At 57.7% G+C, this 21,941-nt stretch overlaps 1 protein-coding gene across 5 annotated transcripts in view; it reads right to left on the reverse strand.

The window, feature by feature from the left end:
* The window catches only part of DIDO1 (death inducer-obliterator 1), a 49,302-nt gene that overhangs the window by 4,875 nt on the left and 22,486 nt on the right, over positions 1-21,941 (reverse strand). For all 5 annotated transcript variants that reach the window (XM_047745521.1, XM_047745523.1, XM_047745520.1 and 2 more), the window contains exons 7-16: positions 21,271-21,481; positions 12,127-12,571; positions 11,846-12,005; positions 10,776-10,892; positions 10,541-10,645; positions 10,196-10,331; positions 9,285-9,810; positions 8,731-8,884; positions 7,980-8,069; positions 6,946-7,141 (exon numbers count right to left, since the gene is read on the reverse strand). In XM_047745521.1, the coding sequence (XP_047601477.1) occupies positions 6,946-7,141; positions 7,980-8,069; positions 8,731-8,884; positions 9,285-9,810; positions 10,196-10,331; positions 10,541-10,645; positions 10,776-10,892; positions 11,846-12,005; positions 12,127-12,571; positions 21,271-21,481 (2,140 nt within the window). The remainder of the gene's footprint in view (positions 1-6,945; positions 7,142-7,979; positions 8,070-8,730; positions 8,885-9,284; positions 9,811-10,195; positions 10,332-10,540; positions 10,646-10,775; positions 10,893-11,845; positions 12,006-12,126; positions 12,572-21,270; positions 21,482-21,941) is intronic.

Consider the following 21,941-nt stretch of genomic DNA (forward strand, 5'->3'; position numbering starts at 1 on the left):
TCCGTCAACATCTGCTAAGCCCCAGGGTGTAAGGCACAGACGTACTAGGAGGACCTGCCACAAAATCATAGCTGTGTTCTTTTATTTGCCTCTTGCTAACACGTCAGAAAGGCAACAGGCCCGTCCCATCTTAACTAAGGATTTGCACTATGTAAATGAGGCTGTAGGTTCGAAGCAGAGGGCCAGGCCTACAGCCTGGTTACGACGCTAACCTCTGCACACGCCATTAGGGAAGTTCAGCAGCTGCTGGCATCCAGGTTCCGGTGAACGGGAAGGACCGGGCTGACTGAAATGGCTGAAGTGAATGTTCTTCTGGGTTTAGAGAGACGCTCCCATCAACATTAACTTAACCAGATGCTCACGGTCTTTGCCAGGACAGGCCAGCGCGGGGACAAGCAGCCCAGAGTGTTCAGAAAACCAGCGGGACACCAGGCCACGCGGAAGACACTGCGGCTTCTGGGCACAGGACAGCTCTTAACATAGTCATTTCTTAAGTAAAAAGATTATTCCATTCTAACTCACACATCTTTCCAGGAATGTTAGTATTTCAATAATGATTCTCTACCCCACACTCATAAATCCAGAATACCAAAAGAGGAACAAAAAAACCCAAATCACAAAAGAGTAATTTTAGGGAGAAAGGATACACAAACAAAAATTTGTCAACAGTGAAAGATACTTAAAGTCAAACTGTATACACTCACTGATAAGCCGACGTTCCCGTAGTACACACCTATCTCTGCTGTATGTGCCACCTTTCACTTACTGAAAATCAGTACTGTCTTCCCATTCTTTCTGGTTTTAAAGATGATCACAGGTGTCTTCAAATAGTTGTTTTTGGACATAATTATGTAATTCTAAAATGTCTACTAATCTTCCCAAATTCCAATAGAGCTGGGTTGACGCACGGAGCACACAAGGGTGGTAGATGGCCCATCCAGCCCCTGAGAGGCAAAGTCAGGTCTGAGCTGGGGAGACAGCCTCTGCGCACACAGCATGGTGCTACCCTCCCTCCCTCCCGTGTGGGAAGGGCCTCCTGCTTCACGGCTGTCAGAGTGGAGATGCCCATGGAAGACCCCCACTCCTAACACCCAGACCTTCATGAGACCCCGCTTCTGGAATGTCCTCTCCCTGCCCCCCTCCCTCGGCCCCCAATAAAGGCCACGTATCCAGGAAGGGAAGAGGCTGCACAGGAGGGAGTAGACACAGGAAGGCCAGGCAGCCCACCGCGAGTGTCCTACCCAAACATTTCTGCCCAGCAGACATGAGGGGTGATCTATCACATTTGTTTCCTAATTAACACGAGTTAGCAATAGTTTAACTCAGAATGGCATCTCTTTTACTGTAACAGCCATTTACGGAGAGTTGCATTGCTTACTCAGGTCATTTTGGGTACGATCAGTTGCTAAAATGGCCCTCACGGCCCTTCTGGACCTGCCAGCCACACTCGACGGCAGCTCCGGAAGCCTGGCTCTCCCCGAAGAAGCTGACATCTGAGCCAAAGTGAAGGAATGTGCTCAGCCACGTGGGTGGGTGGGTGTGAGCAAGGGCTGGGGAGTCTTGTCCAGGGGGAAGTCCCCAAGACCACACTCAAGGCAGAGGGCCATGCCACCTCCGGACACACCGTCAGGGCTCGTGGCTTGGGGTCAAGTCTCAGGTCAGTGAGCTGTGCGTGACAGGGAAGCCATTGTGTTAAACCCAGGAAGACCTGGTGTGCGGCTCTGGTGCAGTGCGCCCTTCCATCCTAAGCCCCCGACGGCCTCACGTGCTGGCTGCAGAAAACCACCGCTACACCCTGACCTCGGCCTCGCTCTGTAGATTCCAACTTGGCTGTCCTATTCATCACAGCCAAGAGGTGCTTAAATTACTCAGCATTTACGTTTGAGAACAGCGAGCTCTCCGCACACAGGCAGCTAACGAAGTAGCTTTCAACCCTCGACCACCTCACCTGCACAAACCTCGAAGTGACCTGTAAGCAATCTAAGAACCTCTGACTCGTATCAGTGTTAGCTCTGAATTTTGCCAAGTATTTAAAATTCAGACTGGGTGGTCACAAAAATGCATGTGTGTTTGGAAGCAGTCAGATCTTATCGCCGGACTCGTGTGCGCGACTATCTGGAGTGTAACTAGCACGTAGGCAGTAACGGACACCCATGAAAGCAGCAGAATTCACTCATCTGTCTTGGGCCTTAGGATCCATCTTTACTGAGCTGAGGGTGTCTCCCAGACTCGACCACGCCCTCTACTGCCACAGGGCAGGCGGCAGGTAGGGGGACTGTGGCAAGGGCAATTGGGTGCCCGCCCCTGGGGAGGCAGTAGAGATCTGGCTCTCCTCCAGAACGTCCCCCTCGCAGCCAGGGCCCTCTGCAGGCCTGCCCACTGCCCAGCGCTCCCCTGGAGAGGAGAGGGTGTCCGAGAAGCCGCAGTGGCGGCGGCGGCGACCACACTGGCTGCAGTGTGGAGACCGAGGGCTCCAGCCCAGGGCGTGGAGCTGCTTCTCTGCTTTCGCAAAATTCCTCCCTTTGTCCATTACTAGAAGCAGAGATGCTTACTTACCCACTGCCCTTTTGAGGGTGCTTAGGTTTGTAATTCATAAAGCCGACGGAGACAAGCTACCAGGTGGGTGGGAGAATGCCCCACGAGCTGAGCTGAGCGCGCCGTCCTCCATTTCCAGAGGAGCGATCACTGGGAACAAGGGTGTCTGCACCCCCCTGCTCCAAAATGCCGGAGCAAGAAGGTCTTCAGGGGGCACTGCATGTGTTGCACAAGCCTCCTTAGCTGTACGGAGGCATCCCTGAATTTTCTCTGGGGTAGAGGCATTCTCTAGCCTCAGTGTCCACGGCTAGAATCAGACCCATACAGGAAAGTGGGTGGACCCAGGGACTGGGGACGGGGACATCTGCATAGTCATGTCCACGGACTTCCCGACACAAGGCCCAGACCAGGGTTGGGGTTCCCGTGTGCTGAGCAACAGGGAGGCCAGGGAAGGTGAAGGGGCGGGAAGTACAGCCCTGGACCGCCCCCACATACCTCAAGCCTGACACAGCACGGGACAAAACTGCTTGGAAACCACCAGCAAGCGGACTCCTTACCCCCAAAGCTATCTGGTACTCTACTCATTTTTTAAAATGAAAACTCTTCTCGTCTGAGTCCATCAGGACAAACTTCTCACTCCTGCTCAACAGAAAGTGTGTGGGAGTTAAGAGACCCTAATTCCGCAGGACCTGCCTAGGAAGAGACGTGGCAAATACACGGGAGACACCATACACCTCCCCGACCCTCCGCCACGACCACCGCACACACACGCACACACACGCACGCACTCTTCTCTTTCCAATTTTGAATCCCTAAGACCCGGAAAGAGCCACTGGGCTCAGCGCACGTTTCCGGTCAAAGGGGAGCGCTGCGCATCTTCGTCCGGGCTGCGTGCCCAGAGCAGGTCGTGCTGGCTTACGACAGTCAGATGGAGACTTCCGTCCTCCCTCCCTGTGGGCCTGTGACAGGTTCAAATTCAAACAAACAGGGACCAGTTTCCAGGAAATACTTTTATTGATTTCGAAGGAGAAAGAGCGGTACATTGACTTCAATGCCGTGCTCGACCGTGAGGACGCGTGCACAGCCCCAGATGCTTTCACGCGCGCAGGACAACCGGGGCGCTTACCTGAGGACACCGCACCTCACAGAAGTTTCCCGCCAGCTTAGAAAGCAGGTAGATGGGAATGGAGAAGATGGCACCATGGGTTTCCAGGCTTCCAGGAAACCTGCCCTCCGCACTAAGCTCCTGGCCCCAGCCCCCCGCACACACTCCTAGAAGCCCAACGCCGTCAACAGGCGCTCGGGGCCGGGGCCTGCGCACTCCCGAGTCCCGCGGTCCAGGCCTGTTGGGGCGACAGGGGACCGTAAGATGAACGCCCAACGTCAGCTGGATCAGAAACTCGGGCTTTCCCGGCATCTTCTGAAACTGGGCTGTCCGGTCATTAAGAATGACGTGTGCAACAGAACAAGACCGCCCGGCATTGCTGGTGGACAAATGCTACGTATGCGCACGGACAGAAACGTCCTTAGAGAAGCGGAGCGTGCTCTGGGTTGTTCTGACATGCTGTGTGGACACCCGGTGTGTAGGCCGGGAGCGGCCACGTGTGCACACACGCTCCGTGCTTACCGTCGGAAGCATGACGCCGGGGAAGGACGCGGCACTGGCCGAGGGGCAGGTGCACACGGAGTCCCCGGGTTAGGCACCTCTGTGTCCTGCTTCTCAAGCATGGACAGCAGGAGTTTCGGGGAGAATCGCAAGTGGACATCTACGGGGCCCGAGTCCAGGAGGTGAGGGCCCCTGTAGCTTGTCTCTAGGGATGGAGGGACCCTCCGCCAGCCGAGCTTCAGGGAGGGCGGGCGTGCCCTGTTGCGACACGCTCGCCACCTCCTCCCTAACCTCATCCTGCCTCCACAGCGGGCCGCCCGCCCAGACGGGAGGCTCGCCGGAGCCAGAGCCCTGTGTCCACCGAGGCCTGTGCTCCGTACGCTGGCACAAAGATGGAGCGTGACAGACGGGGGAGGTGCAGACCTGGGCACTACCAGTTACTGGGTGTGCGACCCCAGGCAAGTGCCAACCGTGGGCAGCGTGGGCCACCCCTGGGAGAAGGAGCTGCAGTGGGAGTCAAAGGTGCCCCCGCCAGGCTGTGGGCAGTGCCCGCCGGACGGCGCCTGCTGGAGTCCACTGGCTGTTCTGCTGAGGGACGCCACCCCCATCCCGGACCTGGCCTGTGCTTTCAAGGGATGCCACGCAGAGACCAACTCCGTGAGGACAGGGACCTCCATGACAGGAGAAACGGGCCCACGCCCAGCCTTCCAGATACGCGCACACACGACATGCCAGGACATGTGCCCTGCCTTCCACACACGCACACACACACACACACCACGAAACCAGGACACACGAACACTTGGACCTAGAGAGCACCAAGTCACGCTTCGGGTATGTGAAGCAGGTCAGGTAGAGAACCTGGCCGGGGCTCCAGGCTGTGTGGCTGGGGAACTGTATAAGATATACACATAGGGACTGACGGTAATAACGGTATCAGGAAAACGAAAAAAATATATGCTAAATGGGGTTAGATTTAGAAACCCCTTAAACTAGAAAAAGTCTTTAAAAGCTTATGCACGGAATCTCTCTCATCACTGTTTCGCAGGCCCCCCGCCCGGTCTCGTATTTACTGCGGACAGAAGTCTGTGGTCGTCTGGGTGCCCCTTCAGGTGGCGTGGGAGCTTCAGGAGTGCAGGTGGCTGTCACCGAGCGCGTCTGGGTGCCCAGTGCCCATCACGCTCAGACCAGGCAGGTGCCCCCCCCCCCCCGTCCCCATGTCACCCTGGAAGCGTTCCATGCGACCCCCGCCCTTCTGCTGGCTGGGCTGCCCCCACCTGGCTCTGCTGGAGGGTCTCCTCACCCGTCCACTGCGGGGAGCCCGCACCTGCCTCCACGCCAAGCCCAGCTCCTGGCAGCCCTGCCCAGGCGGGGCCTCCACGCCGGCCTCCAGCCTGCTCCCGGGGCAGCTCACCCGCTGTGGACCCTGCCGCTGAGGCAGCGGGACGAGCCCTAGCCCGGCTCTAGGGAGGCTGCGGGAGTGACCCGCAGCTGTCACCAGGGGACCCTACGCTTCTGCTTACGCTACGTCCTGCACGTGAGCTTCTATGCTGGTGACCGACTGGAGGCTCCTCCAGGGCCCGAGAGGCCGGCTTCTTCATCTTCACTCTCAGGCCCCGGGACGGTCCTCCAGGGAGCGGCCCGCACGCTTCCCAGGGCTGCTCGCCGAGAACCTCCAGGGAGGGCCTTCCGCCACCCACTAGGGGCGCCTCTTCACCGCGAGGGCTGGTGAGAGACCCCCTCAAGTCCTTGGCTTTTAAAATGTTCCCGGCGTGAAGGAAACTCAACGCAGCAGCGTGCCGGCAGCTGACCCCGACTGCGGGCCCCAGCCCATACCACGGCGGGCCCACCTGTGGCGCACAGGCACCAGCCGAGCACAGCTCAAGCGTTAACGCGCCCCGGTCAGGACCCGGGATGTGCCCACGGGGGGCGCGCTCCAGCCCCACAGCCCTGCTGAGCTACAGCTCGGTGCGGGACGTACGGCACGTGGCTGCAGCAGTAACGCTTGCCGGGACCGGTGACAGGGACACAGAGGGGCCAGGTCTAGGCAGTGCCACCAAGGGCCTGAGGTCTAGCCGCGGCTCTAGACCCAAGTGCTCCGAGAGTGTTCACCATGTGTCAGACGCGGCGTCTCTCACGTGGTCTCCGTCCTCTGGGGACTTCGTGGCCGAGGAGGCACTTCAACGTGGCGTCTTCGACCCACTGCACAACTCAGCCACGTGGACCTCTCGGGGCTCAACAAGAGTCGGCCTCCCGCAGACCGTGTCCCCCCGGAGTCACCCTCAACCCCTCGACAAGCCTGAGGGCTTTGTTTTTGTTAAAGAGCTAATCTGTAAGTGATCTTCTGAAACCACCACGTTCTAAGGAAGGAAAACACACGGACTAGCTTTCCTGTCTCTCCGGCCTGGCGAAGGCTCAGCCCTGAGCTCCACGGTAAGCACAGGCGACCCCCCGAGCCCACTGTGAGGATGACCTTCCTCTCTGGCCCTTTTCCTGCCTCCACTGACCCAAGGCCATGACTGGCTGGCTGGACGCTGTGGGTTTTCCCCTCTTCCTGTCCCTTTTCTGAGACAATTCATGCCAACAGTAAGGGTATTTCCAGGGCCACTCTCTGGTATCCCAGAAGCCAAGTTCTACAGCCAGATGCAACGCCATCCACACGCCTTGCTCCTGCGGCTAGAAAGCCCCGGTTTGGGTGAGGTGGCAGATCTACGCATGACAAGTCTGGCAGGACATGGTGTTGGGGGCAAAGGGTCGTGTGGGGTCCGGTGTGCCTGGTCACCCCTCAGAAAGCTGGTGCTTACCTGGGCCCTCGAAGGGCAAGAGCTTGGACGGAACGGGGTCCTTGGCACTCAATGGGATCAGGTAGAGGTCCTTGACGTGCCTGCTGTTATTAGCTACAACGCCGAAGCGGCCACGGCTGCTAAAATAGGAGTAGAGAGAGATATAGGCCACCTCCTCCTCCTCGGTCGCCGGGTGGAAGCGGATGAGACACAGCTCCTGCGGCACAAACAGGACGAGAGCGCGTTGGCCTGTGGCTTCGTGGGGAAGGCACCGCTCCCATCTTCCATCGAAACCTCAAAGGCCATCCGAAAGGAGAAAAACGAGCACTTCTCGGCCTGTTCCCCACAGTCCTGCTGTCCAGCACGCCAGGATGATGGAGTGGGAGGGATGGCGGGGACTCCGGCATCGGGATGCTGGACTCAGACCTTGGTTTTGGTGGGAATCTCCGGAAGACTGCCTCTACTCCTAGCCCCACTGTTCCCCAGACAGCCCCGTCATCGGCTGCGGTGCTAGCCCAGAGCAGCCTCTGGCACGGAATGTGAGGACGCCAGTCCTGATCACCCGGCTGTGTGATCTACACATGAGCCCGGAGCGGCTCCACAACAGGAAAGCTCAACGAGACCAGGGGGTCCAAGCCCTGCGTGGGCCTGAGGAAAACCACAGCCCTACCCCACGCATGCACGCTCTGCTGCGGCTGTGTCTCAGGGGCTCGTGGCCCCCAGCTTGCCCAGGGCCAGGGCCTCCTGGGACCAGCCCTTCCAGCACCTGCCGGCTCCCTCAGTCACAGGAACCATGGGGAGACACAGTGCCTGTAGTACCCACTAACCTTGAACCACACACCCACTCACATCAATTCTAACAGAACTGCCGCCACCGGCCCACTCACACGGCCACCCCACTGTAGACGGAATCGTAAACGTTTACCTGGCAATATTTAACAACTTATAAGCTGACGTTGCAGGCACCAACCCATCAAGATGGCAAGTGGAAGAAGGAGCTGCATTTACACAGACGCCTTCCTTCACGGGTGCAGAGATTAGACTACGGCAAGTACCTTAGATACAGAAGATTTGAGTTTGCCGACATAATCCCAAACTGTTCTGGGTGTGATCCTTCCGCCAATGTGAATCGTGTCCGGCAGGTCCTAAACAAAATGTACTTTGGTCAGTGACCAGTGAAACGGTGTAGTCATTTCAAGGCACCAAACCACCCGAGAGTGCAGCAGACCGCAACTCCTCCACCGAACATGCTAACACCAGCGCCGGGCGGCGCCCGGCCAGTACCCGGGATTCCGGCTCCCCCAGCAGGAGCGCAGCACGACGGCCTCCTGCCGAACGGGGGACCGTTCTGCAGAACATTTCTAGGTTATGGGTTGTGAACGTGGACGCACAGCAAGGACTCAGACATGATCCAGAAGTGAGTGGCTTCTGCTCGCTGAGGTTGTAAGCGCTAGTGCTGTTCACACAGATTTCGGGAAAGCAAAAGGCTGTTGCGCGTACACACCGAGACAGTCACATGTGCCTCGCCACACCTTCAGCCGGAACGCACGCACACACACACAGGCTCCACGCCCTCGCTGCACAGAAGGGGGAGGAGAGCGACCCCCGCTTTTTCATAAACGGTGGGACAGTTTTCACTCGAACCTCTACCCTGTCCGAACGACTGAACCTGCTGACTCACGACAGCAGGCTCTACCGCGCCTCCCCGGTGCTCACGCAGCTGGGCCCTCTGCGGGAAGGGCAGCCCCCACCTGACCCCGGCCCTGGGTGGGACAGCGAGTGCGCCCGCTCACGCTCGGTTCTGACCTCACTGAGATAGTCACAGCACCCAGACACGGGATACGCCTTAGTGACAAATTTTGCTACACTCTGCATGTTAATAAATCCTTTCCAAATGGTGCTGAGTCGAGACAAGAAGAGGGTCGTATCTCCTTCTGGAGGGGACCTTGACTCGGAGAGACTGTAAAGCAAAACCACAGAAAACAGATCAGTCTTTCTTCTCTGCTCAAACCATCTCCAAAATAAGGAGACTTTACGGAACTGTAAGGGCAACAGTGAACCCCCTCGAGCTTGGGCTTTTCCAAACTGGCTACTTTCACCACAGTGCCACAGACGGGCTGGTGGAGAGAGAGCAGACGGGACGCGCCACAGACCTGAACGGCCGTGGGGCCACACCTCGGTTTTCAAGACCTGTGTGCTTAAAGTGAGGGCCAGGCCTTCTCATGCCCATGCAAACTGCCAGAGTGAAGTGTGTCCTGGGGGGTGGGAGCTCAACTACAGGCTCACCCCCACGCCCCTCTTCTGTTAATCCACGGGAAATGAAACTCATGGCTTGCTCCCACTCCGCGAGCGGGACGCACCTGACGCGTTGGGCCGGTGGCACCGGCAGGAGGTATCTGGGCTCAGGGGATGAGGAAGGCTTCGCTAGTATGGACTTGGGCACCGTCACTGAGGTCACAGCAGGCTTCAGGATGTCTTGTCGGGGTTCTGCTGCGTGGGCACCATCGGGGCGGGCTGCCACAGGGGCCGTGACTGTACACGATCCGCTGGATGCAGTCCTGGGGTCTCGGCCAGACACCGTGACCGTGGTGAGCACTGCGCCCCCGCAGGTGGCGGGGCAGGAGGGACCTTCCAGGACGGAGGGCTCCGGGCGGCTGTCTCCTGTTGCCGCGGGGAAGTACTTCCTCTCCGAGTGTGCGTGAGTGGCACCTTCCGGGTCCGGCTCGGAGGCATTTTCGAGCAGAGTTTCCGGCATCGCTTCATTAGCGGAGCCAAGGCCCGGCTCAGAGGGCGGAGGCTCGTACTGGGGCTTTGGCTCCTCCTTCTTGGAAGCGGACAACTTCTGTTTCTTTGGAGCCGGCTCGTCCTCCGACGAGGGAACCTGACCTGGAGAACGTGAGGAAGACCCTCCTGAGAGGTCCCGCATTCAACAGCGCAGCCGTCCCCGAGCAGACGACTCCTTGTGCGAATAAAAAAGCCCGACGTCATGAGGTGTTACCCGAGAGAGTGAGCACCAGTGAGAGGCGAGCACAAGGAGGGGGAGCGGCAGAGGCGGAGAGAAGCAGACCCCCTGCTGCGCAGGGAGCCCGACGCGGGGCGCGATGGCAGGCCCCGGATCATGACCCGAGCCCAAGGCAGACGCCTCACTGGCGGAGCCCCCCAGGCGCCCCCGAAAGCAACACCGCAGAGGCTAACTCCCTACACTTCGGGAACACGATCCAGTCAGGATCGCAACATGAGCAAAAGGAGATGAGGCCCCGGCGGTGCGCACCTGTGCAGATCTTACAGTTGAGGTCGAACAGATGAGCCCGGTGCTGGCCCGTGGTGTCCTTCAGCATGCTGCTGAAGACGTCCAGCAGCGGAGCAGCGCTCTGGTCCGGCACGGCCCTCACGGACTCCTGCTGCTCCTGTAGGGGAAGAGGGGACAGCTGAGCCGGTCATGCTTCCCTCTGTCTCCAGGGCAGCAGCACAGAAACGGCCCGAAGGCAGGGGAGGGCCACTGCCCACAGTGCGTTAGGAGCTCAGGGTCCTGCTCGGTAACCTGGGAGACCTGAGCGCACTGGGAGCAGGTCACTCTGACTCCGTTCTCGTTCCGTCCCGAGTCCCCAAGGCTTACGTCCGAGTCGGACACGGGTGGAGAGTCCTCCATGTCGGGCGCGGACTCCTGCTTCGCTGCGGTCCTCTTACTCTCGCTGGGAAGCTTGTTTCTGGACTCCAGCACCTGGTATGAGGAGGACACGGAGCCTGAAAGCTCGTTCAGGAGGCCTCGCTCGTGCCTCGCCCATCAACCGAGGCCCTGGGGACCCAGGAAGGCCTGGCACCAAGCACCCCGGGCCCCTCCCAGCACTCACGGGCTTGGCCGGCCGCTCCCTCCACGTGGAAAGCTCCTTAGACGCCAGCTCCTCTGGCTTCATTCTCACCAGTTTGGCCGAAGAGATCTCCTCCCGCAGAACGCGATGGAAGAGTCCCTGTAAACGAACACGTCTCATCCACTCGTTCAAAACATGCCGGTGTCTGTTTCTAAAACACCAGACATACCGCAAGAAAGACACAGCAGCAAAAGCAGCCTCTGCTGGAGGCCTGATGGCAGCAGGACAGAGGCCCGAAGCACAGGACTGAGCCCCGCGGGGGCCAGACAACACCGGCGCACGTCGGCTAGTTGCACTTGTGTACCACGCGCCACCGACTCTGCTGAAAATGCCCCAGAGAACAAAATCCCCTCAAAAAGGTAGTTAGGGATAAAGGCAGTAAGAAATCACTTCTGCCGCAAGGTTACTATGGGGGCCGGGAAGTCAAACTCCGCTCCTTAGCATGTGTAGCAGGTCGAGCGGCCGTTGGAGAGGAGACCTGGAGACGCGAGCCCTGGGTGGCAGGAGGAACCCACCGGGCAAGTGGCTAATGCTTTTCCGGGAACTCCCATTTCCACCGCAGCGGAAGAGCACTGCTCACCCACGGCTGCTGGGAAGACTCTGCTCCCTCCCCCATGTGAGCACAGCCCCTGCCCACGTGGGAGCACCGCAGGGTGCGTTCAGGAGCACCGACGTTGCTCTAACAAGGCCCAGACTGGCGGGCTCACTCAGCTGAGGGGATGGTATTAAGATGGAAAAGGTTGTCTGAAGCCCAAGTACGGAGACACGCCTACACTTAAGACTAAGACTATGAATGTTACTCGGGAGCCAATGAAACGTTAGGAACGTAACTTCACAGTCATGTTGAGAAGAGAAGCGGCTGGTGAGACCAGGCACGGCCCGAGAGCGTGTGTGGGAACCCACACCCCTAGCCCAGGAAAGCTGTGGCGGCGGCCTTGTGGCTCGTGCGGCAGGACAAGAGCTTCCAGATGCCGCATCCAGGGGAACACCGTGAGCTGCGGCCGGGAGATCCCACCGGCCCGCGGGCCCCGGTCTGGGCTGCCTGCACACACCTGGTTTTTGGGGTCCTTGAGGTTGAACATGATGCTGCGGTATCTGCTCTTGTAGCGGTTGTCGGTAACCTGGAACAGGTTAAACATCTCCTTCTCAATGTGCAGGGCGATCTTCCCAACTTCGCTTTCTGTCATGATTAAGTCGTCACTGTCGTTGACTCTAGAAGGAACAAGAGCAGTGCGCATGGGCCACTGTGCCCCCACGGTCCCCGAAGTGTGGCAGTCACGATGTGACCGCACTCTGCTGCTCTAACAGTGAGAAATCAAGGAGAACCACCCACCTTTTCCATAAAATCTCCTTCAAGGAGCGTCTGATATTTTGCCGGATTTGTGAATTTGGCTGTGACAGGGCAGGGTTCGAGGTTCCCAGGCGTCCTGGGGCTGGAGATGCCAAGGGCACAGAAGCGGTCCCCGGCTTCCTGACGGCCCCCACCAACGTGGCCGAGCTGGGGAGCTTTCTGGAAGCAGCAGCCCCAGGTGCCAGGGCTGTCTGCTTGGAGGCGGGAGCGCCGCTGGAGGGCGTGGTTGAGAGCCAGGGCCGCTTGGGTCCCGGGCCCTTGAAACCCGAGGGTGACTTTTTGATGGCCACTTTGGCTGCCGCTGTGTTTGCGAAGGGCGGAGACTTCTTTGGAAGGAGATTTCTGGGTGAAGGTTGTCTGGGGCCCACAGGAGCCATTCTCTTGGGTGCCATGGTCCTCTCCTCTGCCCGCCTGTCCTCCTTCGTGGCTGCAAGAGACGCACACACACTTAGTGGGGCCGCGCTACCGTGGGAGAGCAGCTTAAAATAACGGACTCTTCAATCCAGGAAAGAAATGTTGCCAAGGGTCGCCGGGGATATGCACGACCGTGACCTTCCAGAAAAACATGCTTTGCCGCGTGTTAGGACGTTAAACCTTCCACTTCAGCAACAAACCCTAGTTACCACAGGCTTCATTTAAATCACGAACGCAGCATAAAAGCTGAAAGGCAGACTGTGTGTTAATAAAAAGATGTAGAAGATCACTTTCGTTAAGAGTTCAAGTGTCGGGGCGCCTGGGCGGCTCAGTTAAAGCCTCTGCCTTCGGCTCAGGTCATGATCCCAGGGTCCTGGGATCCAGCCCCACATCAGGCTCTCTGCTCCGCGGGGAGCCTGCTTCCTCCTCTCTCTCTGCCTGCTTGTGTCTGTCCAATAGATAAAATCTTAAAAAGGAAAAAAAAAAAAAAAGTTCAAGTGTCAAGTTTTTGTAAACGTGAATTTAGGAAATCTCAGGACAGGTCAGACACTTTCCCCTTAAACAGACGTCCACCTGTCCCTCTGCCCACTCTCGGGGCCTCGGGAGGGGGACCGCAGGGCCTGGGGCCGCACACAGGTGCTTACCACTCCGGATCAAAGTCAAGTGGAAACAACATGGATAAAGAGGGAAAGCGGATGGGGGTTTGCGGCACGGGGACAGTCAGACACTTGACACGCAAACAGAGAAAGGCCGTGTGACTGGCGTCCCCAAGGACAGCCCTCTGCTTGGACCTCGTTTTGGGCAAGACAGTAAATTAGTGCTTTCGGTCTAGGCAAGGTTGCAGTTGAAAGCCACAAAGCCAAAACCCCTCAAGCTGCACAAAAGCCGACGTTGCCGGCACTTTTTCTTCACTGAGAGAGAAGACATGAAGGACTGATCATAACCACACCATTACCAGACCATCACAATCAAGGTCCCCGGTGAGCAGCAAGACAGTTCTGGGCCAGCGCTGCGGCTGCTGGGTCTTGGGGCCGGCCAGGCCTCCAGGGACACAGCGGGTCAGGGAGCCGGGGCCGCAGGGCGCGCGGCAAGGCCACAGATACGGCCGCTGCTCCGCACACCAGAGGGACGGATCTGGAGGAGCCGAATGGCCAGAGAAGTGGGCCCAGCATGTGGGCCAGGATGCCACATGGGGATGCCGTCTAGGGCAACGGTCAAGTCTCCGAAGGGACCCGGGGACAAACCCCCCCCCCCCAACCCCGACACAGGCTCCTCCTGAACTTCGTGCGGAGCAGGGGGCCTCCTGACACCAATCCAGGGGCTTCGTCCCACGCTCCAGCGAGCCTTCGGTTTTACCCCGGGAAAAAAGTCATTCAGTCAATCACCAGTCATTGTTCTAATGAACAAGGGAGAAAGTCTCAAATCCGAGGGAAAAGAGTTGATCTTACCCACAGAGAAGCCTGACCCAACAAAGAGCGCTCCTGAGGCTGCCACGGGACCCTGGCCATCTTGGCAGAGGGCCAGAGCCCCTGCTCTCGAGGTCCTCCTTCCCCCAGCAGCCGGCGAGGCCAGTGCTGCAGTGGGAGCTAAGAGCCCCGGCACTCAAGTTCCCCCACTTTACAGGAGAAACAGCACCTCACTTGCCCGTTGCCAACAGCAGCACCACTACAGGGTCCACACCTGGGGCAGTGTTCCGAGTCCTCTGCCACCAGGCATCACTTCTGACTTTAAAACCTGCACCTTCCGCTCACAACGCCCTCCAGTTTCGGGCCTCATGCCTGACCCTGCCCAGCGTGGCCTGGCCTGTCTGCCAGAACCCGGGGCTTGCCGGCAGCTCAGCGCCGCCCCCCACCCCCAGGTGGGGTGTAGCAACGCCACATCACGCTGCTCGCCACCACCCGTGCCCACGGTCTTCAGTGGCCACACCTCTAAAGGCCTCGTGCTCCTGGGGACGGGAGCTTGGAAGAAAGCACACGACGGAACGAGAAGCGTCTCACAAAGCAGACAACAGGCACTCGGCAGGGACGGTGGTCAGCAGGTTTCTCCTGGAGCACCTCATCACGTTGAGTGCACAGGCTGTGGACAGTACTGTACCCCAACACCTACCTAGAAGCCAACTTGGATCAGCTCAGATTGGCCACAAGTTCCACTCTGCCCGGGGGACTGCTGGTTTGGGGGTTAAATCAAACGGATGGAGATCCCTTTTCTTGCAGGAAGCCAGGGGAAGGGAAGGGTGGCACAGCAAGGACAAGGGGCCCAGGTAGCAAGGCCCACAGCACACAGACCTCGAGCAGAGGGAGGCAGCCGCCTGCCAGCAGCTGTGAACGAAGGAGCAGCCACTGGGAAAAGCGAGGCCCAGAACCATTCGGTCCCCGCCCTTCCCAAAGCCCATCTCTGCCAAGGGTGCTTTAAGAGCCAGCCTAGGGCACGTCTAGAAACCCCAGCAGAGGTGGGCATGTCCAGAACACCTGCATCCATGACAGCTTAAGGTGCTTCAGACGGAAAAGTTAACGGTTAAAAGCACACACTGCAAGGTGTCCCGGCCAGAACGGCCAGTGGTCTAACCAGCATTTCCCCACATACTCTGCAAAAAACCAGGTCAAGACTATTTTTAGGACCGTCCCCATAGGTGATTAGTGACCTCTTGTCCACAAACGGTTCAATGGTAAATGAGCCCCATCTTTCACAGCACGATGGCTTTCCTTAGCCATCGTGTCGCTGCTTTACAGACTAGTAGTTACTCGTCACAGCCAACTTCTGCCGTCCCCTACCTGTGCTCTGGGAAGTGTATCAACAGGCACAACTAGGCAAATAAGCAAATTATTAGCACAACGTCCTAACGCCAAGGGGCTCCGCCAGCGAGCTGGACGTGACCCTCTCCCACTCTGAAATGTTTCAAACGTGCCGAAGGCCCAATCCGGCAAGTGCCACGGACGCAGCTGCACTCGGTCCCCTTGTGAGCTGGCACTGCACTGGCTGCCGGCGACCGGCCCCGGACGGCGCCGCAGGGCCCGCACAGTGAGCACACACTAGTATTTTTGAGTAGAGCTAAAATCCAGTTTGCAAATTCTTCACCTTAATTCACTTAATGTATTAGACCATGTATTAATTTATAGAACAAGAAATAATCGTGTAACCAACCAGAAAAGCTCTTAGGTCTAAAAAAGTAGACAAGGGTGTCTCCGGGGGACAGTTGATGCCCCCAAGCAGTGTAGGACTCTCTGGTCAGCAGAGAGGAGGGGCCCAAATCCCCCCGGAAGCTGCCCTGTGTGGGAGGCAGCCTGCGGGGACCGTGCCAAGCCTGTCACCCTGGCAGCAAAGCTTCCTGTAGCTCCCACGCTCTGGGGCCTGCTTGTGGGGAAGGGCAGTGTTGCCACAGCACCAGGACAGTCAGGACCTCAGCAGCTACAGGAGAAGCGGCCCCTACGGGTCGGGCCATCGCCCCAGATGGAGCGGACCGTGCTGGTTCTGGCCACTCGCCTGTAACGGAGATGAGCTCTTCTGGGTGCAGCCCAGCTGAGCGCAGCGGGTTAGCGTGGAGACACTCTAAACGAGCCCGACTGGGGTCCTGTCCCAGTGCCAGGTTGCAGTGACGCGGCGGCATCGCTGGCCACTGGGTGGCACTGGTGGGCCTCTGCGGAGCCGGGAGCACAGGTCTCCACCAGAGGCAGTCGCAGCTGCCCAGATGAGGCTCCGGCTGGCACAGCCCCAGCCCGGCAGCCCCAGACACCCACATGTAGGGACAACCCTTCACAGGGGCCGGTGGGAAACCCTCAGAGTAGCAGCAAGTTGCTTTAAACCGTTTGAGCTCTGGTCCTGCCCCAACTAGTACTAGTCTACCCTAAACCCCCCCCCAGATTAAAGTCCCACTGGTCTCACCGCTGAGAGTAACTGGCTGTAGAAGCCAGAAAAAGAACAGAGTGAGCATCTGGTGTGACAAGGGTTCAAGCATGGGTGCATTCCACCGGGCAGGTGAGGCCCCAAAGGCCCCAGCTGAGACGCCACGTGTTCCCTCCCCACTGGCTCCGAAACTCAGCCCCTGCTTCCCACCGCCAGCCACCTCCATGTGCCCCCTCATTCCCGCTGGGTCCCCAGTGCACCGGGCTGTGCATTCTGCTGGCTGGGACGGCAGCTCTACGCTCATTGAAGTTTCCCACTTCAATTCTGACCGGCACGATTTCTCTTGGTGTGAAAGTGAAATGAACAGTAGCGAGAGAGAACCATCCTTTTTGTGCCTTTGCTTAAAATTTTTAGAGTTTTTTTCCTGGAAGCATAATCAAGTACCAATTTGCTTCTGCATCAAAAACCATGTATAATCCCCTAATTAACACTCAAGAAAGCCCAAGCTACGTCCTGACACTCTTCAGACCAGGCCTCGTCGTTATGTAGACCCCCAGGCACACTGTCTTGGCTTGGGCTCCACAAAAGCTTTTCGAGGCTTTTTTCTTCCTGATGTGCAGTGTATGAGCGACTTACACCTTAGTGGAGAGAGGAACAGAACTCTCCACTTGTAAAACACCCCCCCCCCCCAAGTCTATGCCTGGAAGCGAGACCCCTTCCTCACTGTACAACAGCTCCACTCCCTGCGTTCTGAAAACGAGCCCGAAGCCCAAGCCAGGCTGGAGGGGTAACCTACAGAAGAACCAGTCAGACCGTCCTTCCACACGAACCATGCAGACAAAATGGGACCGAGGCCGTGTGGAGAGACAGGTGGTCCTTCACTCTTCTCGACTACACAACTGGGATCCGGTGAGTGGCCCGCTGTCTGAGCGGGTGTGGGGCCCGAGACTCACTTGGGAGCGGAGCTGCTGCTTTCCCGAGAGCTCTCCAACCGGTTAACAGAACCATACTTTCAATAAGCTGAAATTTTAACCAGTTACCATTGTACCCAACTGTCTACTAGTTCATCCAACACGTACCTAGGGGGCTGAGGGCTTGTTAGAAGAGCTCACTGACCCTTCTACCCATCCCTTGTCCCAAAGGGTCCCATTCCACAGAAAACCCCATGGCTGCTGGCCCTGTGCAGACCAGTCAGGGCCCTGCAGCAGCTCCCTCTGCGTGCTTCTGGCTGGGTTCTCCAGGCTCTTGGCACGAGAAGAGGGCCCAGCCTTCGCGCCAGGGGAACTCTTTGGTTGCGGAAGCAAATATAGCTCTGTGCAAGGGGAGGCAACTTCACTTTAAAAAGTCACAACTTAATGTAAGTGCCCCGTAAAACTAGTGTGCCACATAGGAGGGGTTACGGGGCATCGACACAGATGCCACCAAAGGGACTTCCCTATAGTATGTCTTTAGACATCACAGTAGAGCCACAGCTCCCCAAGGCCATGTGAAGCTCACTGGAGTGCAGGTGGAGGGAGCCAATCCTCCTGGAAACTTCCAGTGGCTGCTGCTCAACTACGGGGACAGCACTGGGCGCCACCAGCAGTTTCATCTCCAGTGTTCAAGTCCGTGCATGTGGGAAACCTTTCCCTGACCTGATTTTCTAAAGTTACCCAGTTTGTTTGTTTTGGTTCTGAACTCACAAGACGTGGGGAGTCCGAAATACCTAAACGCCATCACTGAGCACCGAGGAAACCCCAGGTGCACAGGCAGCATTAAGGGTGGTCGAGCTGCCCCCTCAGTACAGGTTCTGGATTTCCCTCTAACGGGGGGGACGGGGGGGGGGACCTTGGTTCCGATGTACCAGGTCTGCTTTGTCCCCGACCATATTTTATTGCCAATGACGATCTGGAATAGGTTGAAAATGGCTCACGTAACTGATACAACCCTAACCGCTCACAGGTAAGGAAGCACGTCTCTACGAGATACTCCTGGGTCCCAGCACCCCCTGCGTATTTATTACAGGAAACTTGTTTCCACTCAGAACTTCGGGAAGCATGCCTCTGCAGCCGCTCCTCGTTATCCCCGTGGCAATCCACGTTCTCCTTGTTCCATTCCACAAGCAGGTGGACCATGTGAGTGGTGTGCCCACGAACTTACAGGGGAAATGCTTCTATCCGCGGCAGACTGCTTTACCAGATCTTGTGAGTCTGGGAGTCCCGGTGGTTAGGGTTTTGCTTTCTCTCAAAGCTAAACGAAACTGTAGAAATCTCACTTTCCAGTCAAGATCTGTTCAGAATCCCAGTATTTTAAGTCCCCTAATGAGCCACTTAGGGGGTCCCAGATACCAGGAATTGTGCCTACAAGCATCAGAACTCCATTTCCAAATGCTAACACGTCAGGGACATTTTAGAAAAAAATTTTTAGCCCTTTTCTCTTCATGCCTTGACAACAGCAAGTTGACCCAACATTGAAAAAGAACAGAAAAAAATAAGGTCATCGAAACAAGGACATGTGATTTAGGGAAGGAGCAGATAAAGTGGCAGCAGGTTCTACATGTGAGCAGCAGCCGCGCAGAGACCAGTGAGAGCTGTGATCTGTGAACCCCGTCACCTGGGACACAAAGCATCTGGGGGTCCTCTGTGGGAGAAGCAGAGTGAGCTTCCCAGTCCCCATCTGTTCCATGGGAGGTCTCCTCACACCCTGTTCACGGACAGCTGTCACTCCCCACGACCCAAGGTCAGCAGCAGTGGCCTGGGGGGGGGGGGTGGGGGGGGAGGAGTCTAGGGTACCTCCCGGGCAGTGTCCCTCCCTCAGCAGTGGGCACTGTGGAATGGGGGACATACCCACAGACTTAACATGTACCCAGGTCAATATAGGAATGCTGCCTTCTAACAAAGGTCCCAGTACCAGCTGTACCCCAAATCTAGCCACCCCAACCCAGAAGAACATGCTCTGCAGCCAGCTGGAAAGGCAGGTCCTTGTGGGGACACAGGGTTCTGCTGTGTGTATGCGCGCTGCCTGACGCCCCACAACTTTGAGGTGATGGGTCTGGGGGAGGGGCGGAGACACGACTGCTACTCACCGAGGCTGAAGTCGCGTATTTTACCAATGACTGGAAGATGACAATTCTGGGATAACAAAAAAGGATCAGAAGCAACTAGCTAAAAAATATGTCCCTTATGCGTGCTATCCACCTTGGGTATCCGCCGACTTTAATTGTGAGATGTGAGTGTGCTGAAAGGGCCGGCGGTCACCGGTCCCAGCTTTGTCTACGGAAGCAGCTCGCGCTTCGGCGAGGAGCGGAGCAGCAGGAAGGGCAGGCAGCAGGGAGGGGGCAGAAGTGGGCCTCCTCCTGGCCTCCACTCCCCTCAAAGACCAAGTGAGGGAAGAACCCGGGGACAGGAGCCATCCCCGTTGTCCCCCTCCCCGTGCACACCGGGAGCCTCGCAGCAGCTTTCCGGGCCTGGCTGGTAAAGACGGAGCTGTGCTGAAGCCCGCCACCACGGCTTCCGGGGCTCCCAAGCCCCCACCGCTGTTTCGTTCGGTAATGTGCCCGTGACCAACTCCGAGCACTGACGCATGAGACTCCAAAGCGAGTGCTCCCCGGTCCGCGGTGCTGACTGGGGTGCATGCGGGACTCGTCAGGGTGCTCTGCTGAAGGTCTGAGATGTGCTGTTAGCATGGAAGTCGCTCCAACCGCCTGAGGTGTGTCAGGGACTCTTTTTAATCCAGCACCCAGTTCACCCTGTGATGGAACAGCTCCTTCCGACTCCCCCCATCCCACCCACCCCCGCAGGTCTGGGGTCACTCTCACAGCTCCCCAACCCCGGTGGCTCTAGCATGGCCCTGCGGGAGTGCTGGCCGCGGGACAGTGTGGCACACGCCCATGGTCTTGAACTTAAAGCTACGTGCCTTTTGGTACTTTTCTAAAATGCAAAAAAGAGAAGGCGACATAACTTAAAACTGATTGAAAATAATCTTAGTAATAGCACAAGACGTGTGCTATGGACCAATTTAAATTTCCAAAATTTAAGTTTGAGGTGCTTGGCTGAGAAGCCAGAATGGAGAGAGGAGCCAACTGCACGATCTAGAGCAGGGCCCTACGCAGCTCTGGGACCAGTCTGGGGGCGAGGAGGCTCCGACCCGACAGTGCAGGCCTCCGGGACAGAGTCCGTCCCAGTTACTGTGGGCTCCCTGCAGGGAGGGCACTGCTCCGAGGGGCCAGCACCTCACACTCACTTACCTCGGAGCATATGCAGCAGCAAACAGCCTTCAAAACTTGAACGTACGTACACACGTGTGTGTCTGTGTGTGTGTGTGTGTGTGTGTGTGTGTGTGTGTGTAGTATGTGAGTTGCACACACACAAATTCCTGTTGGATCAAAAATAATGTAACTCCTGAAAACCACACTTGAGGCGAGTGTCAGGCAGAGGCTATCTGTAGACCTGGATGCCCGCGAGAGGCAGCGCGTGCGCGGAGACTAGATGAGCCGGACAGACTCCTAAGCCAGTGGGGCCGTGACGAGCCTGCAAGGGCCGCGTGGCCGGAGTCTGGATGCTGGGAGCGCTTTACGCAGCGTGACCCTGGCGAAGACCACACCGATACTTACCAGAGCCTGACAGTGAAAGTGAAGGAGATTAAAGACATTGATTGCCGGGTGAGACATTTAGCCACGAAGTTTGTACAGCTTTGTGAGGTTTGTACTCATAGGCAGGGCGGACAGACTGGGGGGTGAATGGGGCTCGAAGCACATGGGGCTCGGGCACCTGCTTCCATCTTTGCAGGTGCGGCATTAAACACGGCTAAAGCTCCTGGTCCTGGACAGGCCAGAGTGACAGCTGTCCAGAAAGACCAGGAAGGGTCCAGGCGCTACCCCTAAGTGATACATACATTTATTCAACAGTGGCGGCCAGAGAGCAGCAGTCTGTTCCGGCTTTACTGCATTGTAATTGTGGTCACTCGCCCAGGACGGCGTGCCTTCACTGGCTGCTTCCTTCACGAGGACCTCACTCCTTGACGGGGCCACCAGCGCCTTCTTCACGGTGTTCTCTTTCTTGTCCGGAGCTGGTCTCTTGTGCACAGCAGTGATTCGAATGCCTGCCTGGAAAACCGGCAAAACCCCCATCATTAAGGAGGTCAGAAAGGAGCCTCCACTCATCGCGCTCCGCAACGAAGGGCCTGATATGCTCTATGGCCAGGGTCACGTGAGGCCCCTCGGCACCCCAACCCTGGGCTCTGCATCTGCTCAGCAGCAGGGCTGGGCTACCCTCGCACGTCCGAGCGATGTGGAGGGATGGTTGCAAACAAGGACCTGGGTGCCAGGCAAGGCTTGGGGAGACCGGAGGCAGGCAACGTCCCGCCTCCTGTACCAGGCATTCGGCACGGTCCGCACGGCACTCCGCACGGCAGCAACCGCTGCTCTGGGGGTCCAGGGACTCAGAACCAGCACCGTACAAACCACACCATCTACAGGCCACACAAGCATGCAAACAGCGGGCCAGGCTCCCCGCGGCAACACTTAGGCCTCGTCATCACAGATGCCACAGGCTGCAATGCGGCCC

Source organism: Lutra lutra, chromosome 9 (assembly GCF_902655055.1).
Source record: "Lutra lutra chromosome 9, mLutLut1.2, whole genome shotgun sequence".
Taxonomy (NCBI): domain Eukaryota; kingdom Metazoa; phylum Chordata; class Mammalia; order Carnivora; family Mustelidae; genus Lutra; species Lutra lutra.